General features: G+C 32.5%; 1 protein-coding gene across 1 annotated transcript in view; it reads right to left on the bottom strand.

Annotated features, from left to right (window-relative positions):
- The window catches only part of SMG1 (SMG1 nonsense mediated mRNA decay associated PI3K related kinase), a 116,667-nt gene that overhangs the window by 79,092 nt on the left and 24,853 nt on the right, over positions 1–12,722 (bottom strand). The window contains exons 2-7 of the mRNA XM_051961045.1: positions 12,490–12,653; positions 12,243–12,398; positions 9,078–9,214; positions 8,647–8,705; positions 7,385–7,598; positions 186–311 (exon numbers count right to left, since the gene is read on the bottom strand). Of these exons, the coding sequence (XP_051817005.1) occupies positions 186–311; positions 7,385–7,598; positions 8,647–8,705; positions 9,078–9,214; positions 12,243–12,398; positions 12,490–12,653 (856 nt within the window). The remainder of the gene's footprint in view (positions 1–185; positions 312–7,384; positions 7,599–8,646; positions 8,706–9,077; positions 9,215–12,242; positions 12,399–12,489; positions 12,654–12,722) is intronic.

Genomic DNA, 12,722 nt, shown 5'->3' with positions numbered 1-12,722 from the left:
CTATCTCTTCTACACCACAATGAGGTAATATCTCCTAAATTATATATCAAGTTGTTAATTCATACCAGCATAAAAAGGAGAAACACATCAAGATAAACAGAAGCACTATGGAAGACCAGTCTACAGAAAGCCTGACTTTCATGGACCACTCCTAACTCTCTATGAAGAAAGGAACAAAAACTCACCCTAAAATTTGTGCTGAAAATATGAGGGTAACATCGAGCCACCAAAAGTATGCACTTCACACATTTGCAGAGTAATTCTGGTGTATCCACATTTTCTAGAATGGACTGTAGGCTGGTCATCACAAGCTTAAAAATAAAAATCACAAAGCATAAATTCCTCACCAAGCTGAAAGAAGATTAGGAATGGTACTTACTTAACTAGTTAATTGTGTGTCAATTACATTGGATTAGATTCTATGATGGTCCTCTTAAAAAAATTGTATTCTGAAAACATCTTTCCCCTAAGGAATCAAAATGAAGGGAAAAAAAATCCAACATACTCTTTGGAATCCATCAGAAATATTCTTATCATGACTAGTGAGACTTAGAAAGATATGCTAAATAAAGAAAAGATTATATTAAACAATGCATTATATATAATTTTTAAAACGACATTTTTCTTTACTCAGTAACATTTTACACATCTACTTACTAACTAAATATACACGAAGGACAAAAGCAGTGTCCTTTAAGCTTAAAAAATATCAGGTTTTTTCTTTTCCCCATAATTATATTTTGCTTTAAAGTGATTCAGAGTATTTAAGAACTTTCAAAGGTTAAACTGCCTTTAAATCACTTTATTTCAGAATTAAGCAATATCTCAACTTAAAAATAATCTATAACTCTTTTTTGAGTCATTCAGGAACAAGCCTATTTAAAATATTTATATACAGAAGTAAAACAAAATTATTATACATTCACTGTTCTAATTGCTTTATATCACTTGATATAGGTATTTTATCGCATGATTATCTAAAAAAGACCATACAATCCCTAGTTAAATAATCTAATGTTCAATTTTCACACACACATGGAATTACCCATTCCATGTAAGCCAAAAATAATTAATTATAAGTACAAGGAATTGTGCTAAACATGAGGAATACAAAAAAAAGATATGAAATAGACACTCTCTCAAGAAGTTTACAATCTAACTTGAAGTAGGGGAAGAGTTATGCATAGAAGAGAGTGTTGATAAATGCAAAGGACCAGCTCAGATTGTGTTCTATAACAAATTTAGGAAAAGGCTGGAGAGAGAGGTAGAGGAAAACTAGAAAAGAGAAAATGAAAAAGGTAGATTTATGGGTAAAGTGGCATGCAAGCTAAAACTTAAGAGAAAAAAGAAAAGCAAATAAGGTAGAGGGTTAGTTCCAGAGACAGGAGATGATATGAAAAAAAAAAAAAAAAAGTTTTTAAAATCGAAAAGTAGTAGTTAGCTTTGTAGTGGCTAGAAACTGGAAATTGAGGGGATGCCCATCAATTGGAGAATGGCTAAATAAATTGTGGTATACGAATGTTATGGAATATTATTGTTCTATAAGAAATGACCAGTAGGATGAATACCGAGAGGCTTAGAGAGACATACATGAACTGATGCTAAGTGAAATGAACAGAACCAGGAGATCATATATTTCGACAACAATACTACATCATGATCAATTCTGATGGACATGGTTCTCCAACAATGAGAGGATCCAAATCAGTTCCAATTGATCTGTAATGAACAGAACTAGCTATACCCAGAGAAAGAACACTGGGAAATGAGTATGGACCACAACATAACATTTTCACTCTTTGTTACTGTTTGCTTGCATTTTTTTTTTCTTCTCAGGTTATTTTTACCTTCTTTCTAAATCCGATCTTTCCTGTGCAACAAGGTAACTGTATAAATACATATACATATAGGACTGCTTGCCATCTAGGGAAGGGGGTGGAGGGAGGGAGGGGAAAAATCGGAACAGAAACAAGTGCAAGGGATAATGTTGTAAAAAAAATTACCCTGGCATGGATTCTGTCAATATAAAGTTATTATTAAATAAAAGGAAAAAAATAAATAAATACATACACATATATTGTATTTAACATATTTAACATGTATGGGACTACCTGCCGTCTAGGGAAGGGGGTGGGGTGAAGGAGGCAAAAAGTTTGAACCGAAGTTTTTTCAAGAGTCAGTGTTGAAGAAAACAGTAGAGGCTATAGACACTTCACAGAATGGCAGTAAAACAACAGATAATAACAAACAGATAATCTAGGTACAAGATAATAAAGGCTTGAATCAGGAAGGCTGGGAATTTTCATTGAAGAAACCGGTTTAGTAACTAACTGACTATAGAAGATGAGAGGGAAAATGATAAATGCCTAGCATAAGATATGAAAAATTAAAAATCCTTGAAAATATCTAGCTGTTCACACACACACACACACACACACACACACACACTCTCTCTCTCTCACTCAATAATGTCATCATTACTAAGTAAAAGAAAGGCTGGACCAACCTGGAGAGCAATTTGGAACTATGCTCAAAAAGTTATCAAACTATGCACTCTTTGACCCAGCAGTGTTACTACTGAGCTTATATCCCAGAGAGATCTTAAAGAAGGGAAAGCGACCTCTATGTACAAGAATGTTTGAGGTAGGTCTCTTTGGAGTGGCCAGAAACTGGAAATTGAGCAGATGCCTATCAATTAGAGAATGGCTGAATAAATTGTAGTATATGAATAATATGGAATAATATTGTTCAGTAAGAAACGACCAACAGGATGATTTCAGAAAGGTCTGGAGAGACTTACACAAACTGATGCTGAGCGAAACGAGCAAGACCAGGACATCATTATATACTTCAACAACAATACTATATGATGATCAATTCTGATGGACCTGGCCATGTTCAGCAATGAGATGAACCAAATCAGTTCCAAAGGAGCAGTAATGAACTTAACCAGCTACACCCAGCGAAAGAACTCTGGGAGATGACTAAGAACCATTACATTGAATTCCCAATCCCGATATTGTTACCCACCTGCATTTTTTATTTCCTTCACAGGCTAATTGTACAATATTTCAGAGTCTGATTCTTTTTGTACAGCAAAATAACGGTTTGGACATGTATAATTATTTTGTATTTAATTTAATTTATACTCTAATATATTTAACATGTACTGGTCATCCTGCAATCTAAGAAAGGAGGTGGAGGGAAGGAGAGGAAAAATTGGAACAAAAGGTTTGGCAATTGTCAATGCTGTAAAATTACCCATGCATATAATTTGTAAATAAAAAGCTATTAAAAAATTTTTTTTCCAAAAAATAAATAAATAAATAAAAGAAAGGCTGGAGATAAGTTTTTATGATTGGGTGGTTCTAAAAAGTAAAACTGGATAGGAAAAAGGTTAAAAAAAAAAGGAGCAATTATATTATAAAAATGGGTCATGAGAGGAAGATCTAATGCAGAGAAAGTAGGTGGGGTGGAGAGCTGGTAATGTTGGACTCTTATTCTCATTTGGATGGAAGAGGAAACAATGTATATATTTGGAAAGGTGTAGAAGCCTTCTGAACATGAAAAGAAGTGAAAAAAACTGGATGACAGGACAGGGAAGAGATTTTTAGAGAGACCTGTAGATTGAGAATTGAGAGGATGGGAGAGGATAGAGAAAGAATTTTTGGAGAGATGTGTTAAGTGGGAGGGTGGGGAGAGAAGACAGGGATATGGTAAAGAGTCTGAGAAAGAAAATAATGAATAAAATAAGATGACAGGAAATTCACAAACAGTAATCTGAATGTGAATGGGATATTTACAAAAGCTCTCTTTGTGGTAGCAAAAAAATTGGAAATTGCAGGGATACTCATAAATTAGGGAATGTGGAAGTTGTGGTATATGGCTGTGAAGGAATTCTCTGCTATCAGAAACGATGAGCTCAAAGATCTTAGAAAGAGCTTGGAAAGATTTAAAAGAAATAGTGAAGAGCAAAGTATACAATCACAATACTATATAAAATGACTGAACAAATAAACAATCTTGATTATTATAAAGGGCAATGAAGATAGATGTTACCTATATGTAAAGAATTAACAAACAGATGTATAGAATAATCTATCTCATGATCTACCTACCTACCTACCCACTCACCCACCCACCCATCTATCCATCTATAATGGTAGTCATCTCTTTAGCGGGGAGAAAGGTGAGAAAAATAAGACAAATAAATTGACATAAGTATTATACATTTAAAAGGAACACCAAGTTGTATAGTTGTGTAATTTCATATACAATTATCTTTTTTTATTGTTATGATACACATACAAACCCACCCACATTTTCTCCCTAACCATATGTATAGTTATGGAAATGCTTGTCTGTCCCACAAATTTAAAAATTGACAGTAAAAAATGTTTATTCTCAAATATTTCCAAAGTGGTATTTATCATCTAGACAAAACTAAATCAAGTTAAGAAAATTTTAGGACTAGAAACAATTTTCTATTCAATTCTAAATAGCCTACATAAAAGATTATCAGTTGATGACTGCAATAATTAACTTTTTGACTTTAAATAGAAATTTCCAACTGTGGTCCATGCACTCCATCAAAGAATCTTGGATCAAATTAAATAGTAAAAATTTCTTGTTTTAACACTAGTACTTTATTAATGGTTATGTGATCTATCACTATTTTGAGGCTAATTTTTTCATGTTGGTGATTTGAATAAGCACTCATTAATTTCATACTGAATTTAAGTAATATGTAATGTATAGAATATAAATTATATAAAAATGTATGATTATTCGTGGAGTTGTGAATTGATCCAATCCTTCTGGAGAGCAATTTGGAACTATGCCCAAGGCTATCAAACTGTGCATAATCTTTTGATCCAGCAGTGTATTCCAAAGAGATCATAAAAAAGGAAAAAGGACACACATGGGCAAAAATGTTTGTAGCAGCTCTTTTTTTATAGTGTCAAGAAACTGAAAATTGAGCGGATGCTCATCAGTTGGGGAAAGGCTGAATAAAGTCATGGTATAAGAATGTAATGGAACATTGTTCTATAAGAAATGATCAGCAGAATGACTTCAGAAAAGTCTGGAGAGACTTAATAACCTGATACTAAGCGAAGAGTTAGAACCAAAAGAATATTGTACACAACAACAAGATTATGTGATGACTAACTCTGATGGACTTAGCTCTTTTCAACAATAAGGTGACTCAGGCCAGTTGCAAATGATCTGTGATGGAGTGAGCCTCCTTCATCCAGAGAGAGGACAATAGGGACTGAATATGGATTACTACATAATATTTTCACCTTTGTTGTTTTTTCTCTCATTATTTCTCCCTTTTTTGGTCTAGTTTTTCTTATGTAACATGATAAATATGGAAATATGTTTGAAGGAATTGCACATGTTTGATGTATATTGGATTAATTGCTGTCTAGGGAATAGGTAAGGTAGAGAGGGGGAAGAAAATATGGACTACAGAATGAAAATGTGTACAGAAAGAATATAGTTTGGTTCAATTTTGTTAATTCAGTCATTTCGGTAGTGTCCAACTTTTTGTGGCCTGATTTGGAGTTTTCTTTCCAAAGATATTGGGAGGAGTTTATCATTTCCTTCTCCAGTACCTTTTACAAATGAGAAAATTGAGGCAGACAGGGTTAAATGACTCACTCAAGGAGTCTAGCTCTTAGCTAATATGTTAAGACCAGATTTGAGTTGAGGCAGATGCATCTTCCTGAGTAGGTCTGATACTCTATTCACTGTACCACCTAACTGCCATTAAATTTAAAAATATACTTCCTAATACTTAGGATTTTCCTAAAAAGGAATGAATGTCTTGAAAATTGGATCTTCAAACAAGGGGTTCACCACTTTTTGGAGAGCATTTATCAAAAAAAAAATCTGTCTTCAGATACAAATTAAACTAGATCATCATAAGTTTTGGATACCTTGATTCTGAGAATTATCAAGTAATCCATTATGAGAGCAGTAGTGGAAAAATATTCAATATACTGTCAAGAGATGTTAATATAACTTAAGTTAATATAATATAACATAACACATAACAGAGGAGATTTCTTTTCATGTGTCGATTGGACCAAATGGCCTGAGAGCCATTCCAGTTCTTGAGATCTTATATCACAGTTATATCTTGAAGAACACCATCATAGTACAATATTATATATAGACATTAGGGAAAGGGGTTGGGATATGGGAAGGAATTGAAGAAGTAGAGACACTCTAAAAGTTTGGCAATGTAAGTTATAAGATAACAGTTTGAAAGAACAGCAGACATCTTTATCAAAAGGCAGGACCTGTTTATGATGGAAAGGAGACAGAAAAAAAAAAAAAAACTGAAGGTATATAAAATATGGAACATAAACAAGTTCCTGAAAAATGTGATACTTAGATATGCCTCAAGGCATTAAGAAGGCAAGGAATAGCAAGTATAGGCAGAGAAAGGCTATCTTTGACAAAGAGAAAATTAATCTTTCTCTACACTAAAGAGGAGAGAGAGAGAGAGAACCTAAGTAAGATCATTGATTTAGAACTAAAAGAAAAGCAGATAAAGTTATAGAATGAAATTCTTTTAAGAGTTAGAAGGAATCTCAGAGGTCACATAGTCCAATCTTTACCTAAACAAGAATATCCTTTACAATTTAGGGTTAGGGTTTTTTAATCTTTTCTTGAAGACATAAAATAAGGAAGTACCTACTACCCCCCATAGTACCATATATTTCAATATGAATAGTTCTAATTGTTAGGTCACTTTTTTCTTTTGGGTCAGATAGCCCCAAAATCTTCTCAAGAAGTTGGGGACTTTAGGAAATAAGTAGCTTTTAGTCACTATAAAGAATATGATACAAACATAAGAAATCAATATGAGAATTGCCTTATAGTAATGACAGCTTAGTTGAAGTGTTTATTTGGATTCTCAGGACTAAGAGTAGATGATGAAAAGTAGGAGTTACCTGAAGCTCTGGTTAAGAGTTAGCAAAACATGAAAAGTGAATAATCAAGGAAATATCAAACAGTTCAAGTGGGGACAAGAGTACATTGTTGAAATGACTGATTACAATTCAAATAGAAAAGAAAACAAGATCAGAACAGTCCTAAGCAATACTATAGGAGTCAAATTCAAAAACAAAAATTAAAAGACCAAAGTACTGATTCCATGTAAATAGTGGCTTCAGTACCAAATATGATGGCTGATATCTTTAAGAGACACATTTAGTAAACAATTATAATTTTTTTCTTTATCTTTCCTTCCAAGTATGTGTTAGGTATTGTGGAAAATTTTCCATTTAAGTATTATTCATTTAATAAGTATTTATTCTACCCAATATATAATGCACTGATAGATTTTTTAAAAATTGGTTTTCAGTCTTACCTGCATTACAGATGAAAAAGCCTTCTTTTCTCCTACAGTCTCTAGTGCTTTGTAGGTGGCACATAAGTAAAGAAGTTTAACTTCATCTTTTGCAGATGAGCTAAATTTGCTAAAAATCCATTTGAAGATTTTCTCAGCCTCATAGCTTAGGGAAGCACAAAGAAGGCCAAGAGAGTAAGCTCCCTCCTGTCTCAATTCTTGAAGCAATTTGCTACTGTAATGATATCAACAGAAAAAAGTTAGCTTCAGTTTTAAAAGATATTAACATTTTATAAAGTGAATAATCTTTTAAATAAGAAAAACTTAAGTAATCAAAACTCAAGTAATCAAAGAGTTGAAATCTAACCAATTTTAAAGGCAGCCATACTATATTCCCTTTACAACAGAAAAAGCATTGAATAGTTTACTATCTTCTATTTTTGTGAAACTAACAAGGAGAAAAAGTTATTTAATGCTAGCCTTAGACTGACTTCTAGCTTCAAATTCCATCTTTAAATAGAAATGAGCTATCAAAGCCATCTAAATCAGAAAAATTGTCAACTACATACATATTTACATTGTATTAGTATAAATATACATACACATATATATAACAGAACATCCTAGGAAACAAAGTGATATAAAATCTAAACAGTAAGTGAAATAGAGTGGCTAAATAGTAAAATTTAATTGAAGGTAAGAGCATTGATTTAAGGATCCTCCTATTAATGAAATAACAAGAGTATAAAAAGCATTGCACTACAAGTCAGGAGACCAAAATTTTAGTCCCACCTCTACCACTAACTTGATGGGTCATTTCACCATTCTGGGTCTCAGTTTCTTCATCTGTTAAAGGAGGTAGCTGGATTAGATTACCTCTAAAGGTCCCTTGGAGTTCTAACATTCTAATGGTATTATGATCTCATGAGCTAGAGTATAAAGTAAAAATCCATTAAGAGTTACTCTATAAAGCAAGACAATTAAAGGGCAGAGGTAAAGTTAATGGTTCACCATGACTACTCAACAATTTTTATCCCAAAATTTGTTGAACCTCTACACCAATGGGTAAATAGGGAAGCACCATTTTTGGAGAAACAGGGTAAACATCTAGCTCAAGAGAACTTAAATTAGAAGAATCTAGCAAAACCTAGCATTCTGGGTACACTGAAAATATCCCATTGATATTTGTTCTAAGCAATCTACTTTAGCTAACATTTATTTATATATATGTAAAAGTATTAGAAATAACATTGTTTAAAGTAACTTTATTTATTCCACCTTACCTCTCATTAAGCACATCATGTATAGCTGCCAAGATATTATCTAGCTGCTTAACTAGTACCTGAAAGTTTAAGAAAGAAAAACTTCACATTTCTAGTATTTTTCCCATTTTTATTAAGAGTTCAATAATTTGTCTAAGAAACTTGACTATTTTCAAAGAAAATACATGCAATTAAAATAGTTCATCTCTACACAGATTGTCACTCACCCTATCACTGTCATTACACATATAAACATATGCTCCTGTCCCAAAACTCACACTGCATAGTGAAAGTACTGCAACAACTAAATGAACCAGAAATACATACTCTGGTATTTTTCCCCAAGAGAAAATTTCCTCCTTCTGCCTTTCTCCCCCACTCCCACTTAAAAAAAGATTTAATTATACAAATAAATCTTATTTTCATGTCTTGTTTAAATAGAACAGACTGACCAGCTTATTTTCTGGTTGCTGAATGAATTCTTTCAATTGCTTTACAGTAGCCAGTCTTCGGTCTCTGTCATCTTCCCGGGTAATCCTCCGAAGAAGATTTGACAGTCGAGACTCATCAGAGTAAGACAACGATCGCTCTAGAGACACAAAATTGTATTCCCCATAAGAATATGTAGTAGCATGAACTTTAGCCCAACATGTTATTTCAAAGTACAAAAAAACCAAACAAACAAACAAACAAACAAAAACAGTTGTGAACGCATAATTTCTTTTAGAAAACCTTTTCAGAGAAACAATTTGTTAAATTTTTTTCTAAATACATCCCACTCTTTCAGCAAATAGATGTTTTGTACATAGGGGACAGGAACCCAACAAGTATAAGGGATAATAAACAAAACTTAATATCCCAGTAGCTAAGGGAAATTTTCTTTATATATTTCTTAATTTCTCATTCTAGTCTAATTATTTACTACTCGGAACATTATTTTCACCAATAATTGTTAATTCTTAGTTGAATAACTCCTGAATACTTCTTTTCTACCTGTTTTTTACAACATTAAAAATGGATTATAACAGTTGAAAAAAAAAATGACAAAAACCTCAAATCAGGTTCCATCATGTTTTTAAGAGTTAAGTATGCACCTGCTGATAATAACCATGAATAACTATTTAAAACCATATACACTGATATTTTATTCTTGAGACCCACTTCAGTTCCTCCAAGAAAATAAAGAAGTCAATTTTATCTCTAGTAAAACAAATATGCTATTTAGTAATATCAAGAACACAGATTTCATTTCTCTCTAGTACCTAAAACAGCAAGGCTGGTAGAGATGGCTTAAATTTGTAATGCATCTAAATCCCTAAGAACTTTTCTTATTTAAAAAAGTGGTTTTAAAATTCTCTTTTCGATCTGAAATTCTCTGATTCCATGCAAACCACCAACCCTACCTAGAAAACAAAAAACTTTTTTAACTCCAAATCAAAGAGAAAATAAAATCAACTTAATTATATTGCATAGACCAAGGATTCTTAAAAAGGGTGCAAATGTAATAAATTTCAATTAAGTTATGAAATATATGGAACTAAACTAGGACTCAAGTTGTAAGGGGCAGGAGGAGAATACCACAAGTCTCAGTTCTCTCCAGAACTCCTCATGGCAAATACTGTGTTGTGATTTAAAAAAAAAAAAAAATACTGAAACAACATGCCATTCCAACAAATGAGGGGAAAGGGGGGAGAATTATTTACATGAACACAAAGTTAGCATATTCCAGAATAATTTACTAAAAGGGGGAGGGAGGGTGAGAGAGATCTGGATATTGTGTTCAATTTTGTGACTATGAAGATTGAGAAGTGTTTCTAAAACCCCAGTTTGCCTTTTTAAGACTAAAACAGTGCATTGTAAATTTACTTAGTGCATTCAACAAATAGGGCAGGCAATAAAATTTACTTCACAAGCATAGAATGAGCCTTATCTAGACGAAAAATAATACTGAATATCTTATAAGTAAAGGGGAGAGTCCACTACTCCCTTAAACTCTGTCATTCCCAGAACATACCTCTCATTTTATAACCAATGTGGAATAGTGGATACAATGCTAAATAGTTATGTCAGCAAGAACTATGTTCAAACTACCTCTGATGCTGTGAAACCATAAGACAATTCTGAACCTTAGGTTCTTCATCTATAAAACAAGAATAATTGCTATTGTACCTACCCCTGTAGATTTATCAACAAAATCTAACAACAAAACACTACTAATTTTTAAAGTCCTACATAAATGAATAACAATGATATTACTGATGATTTTTATGAATAGTCCCAACACTAAGGCTTTCTGCATACTACCTTAAATGGCTATATTTCTTTTCATCTGTCCAAATTCTACTTTTATCTCAGGTCTCAGCTTCATGCATGAGTTCTAGACTACTCCAGCCCACAGTTATTTGTTCCTTTTCTGACATAAGAATTCACTAATTTCACAAATGGTTCTTGATTTCTGTGTGTATAAGGACTCCCTTTTAATCACATTACAGGTACAGAATGAGAAAATACCAGACAAAAGTCACGTCAGCAAAACTTATTTAAAATGAAATTTGCATTTTATTAGCCAAAATATCATCTACATGATAGTAACAGGCATGCAATACAATTTGTTCAGTCAATAGAAAACATCTTATCATACTGAGTCAGTTAAGGAAATTTGCAAATTTTACAGATTAGAAGTTTCATTAAATCAATGAAAGCTTCAGTCATAAGATTTAATTCCATATCCTACTCAGTTTTAGTATTTGAATTTTACTGAAATAAGTGCAGAAAATTCACCTCCAAAAATAAATGAAAAAATCATTTAGTACTTTATAATTATATCCTATAATCCTATATAACTTAGAATGGCCAGGTACTTTTTAAATGAAAATTAATTTTAAAGAAATGCTACACAAATATTCCATTCAATTAAATTAAATAATGATAAAACTAACACTGTTTTGATCATGTGGCTTTACATTCTTTTTCAACAACTCTAGACTCCTCTTCCTAGAGGTCAAGAGTCAAAAGTATTGGTCCACACCAGTCCCATCAAACTTAACAGAAAATGTCCAATATATCTCTTCTACAGATCCCTGCAATTGCATATTGACTTAGGAAGAAACATGTTAACATTTATTTATGTCAAATATTTTTCTGTTACATCTCAATGTAGTTCAGCTTTGGGTTGTTGTCTATGTTTGATACCTCTGGTCCACATCACTCATTTAACAATTAATTATGTACTATTTCATCACACTGTTTATATGTCTTAAATTTTTTTTTTATACATTTGTTCAGCCATATATCATGAGTACATAAAAAATTACTTAAGGATGGGAGTTGTGTCTGTATTCCTTCATGAAATTTTTTTTTAAAACAATATAAGGTTTTTTATAATACTCAAAAGCTGATTTAAAAAGATTCATTTTCTAAACTTAATGTTTATTATTTTAGAAGCACTTCCTATATTCTGAGGCAGAAACAATTTTCTCTAGTAGCTATATACTAACATATAAAGTAAAAATATCAATCTTCATGTTTTTACTCTTTGGCTATATGATAAATCAGGAACTAAAAAGAAAAATATTTCTGCACACCCTATTTATTTTCCAAGTGTTCAGAATTCTTACCCTGTGATTTCCTCATGTCTTTTGTGGCTAAAGCACGATTTCCATGCTGAATACTGGTGAAATCAGGGTTGGTCACATTGTTAACTCTCAGCTCTTGCCCCAACGACTTCCGACCATAAGTATTTTCCCCAGATCCTCCATTGACACTGTAGCCACCTATAAATAGTTAATCTGAGTTTACTTTATCAAGTAACTCAACGTGAACTCACAATACTCTTTTTTAACCATAATTAAGAAATATACATACCTTTTTCGTCATTTTGTATGTCAGTATGGACTCTGATATCATCGTGCCTTTGACGAGACACCACAGCTGAATTTGAAGGTTGCAGTCCATATGAGGCAGAACTGCCTCGATCTCTGGATGAAGAGTATTTTAAATTATCTGGGTCGGCTGATGCACTATCAGTTCTGTTAAGAAAACACACACATACACATTGGTACACAATTAAAAAGGTTTCATCTAGTAATGTAAATATC

Source organism: Antechinus flavipes, chromosome 1, assembly GCF_016432865.1.
Source record: "Antechinus flavipes isolate AdamAnt ecotype Samford, QLD, Australia chromosome 1, AdamAnt_v2, whole genome shotgun sequence".
Lineage (NCBI taxonomy): Eukaryota > Metazoa > Chordata > Mammalia > Dasyuromorphia > Dasyuridae > Antechinus > Antechinus flavipes.
The sequence above is the reverse complement of the archived record's forward strand: the minus strand, read 5'-3'. Positions and strand labels throughout refer to the sequence as shown.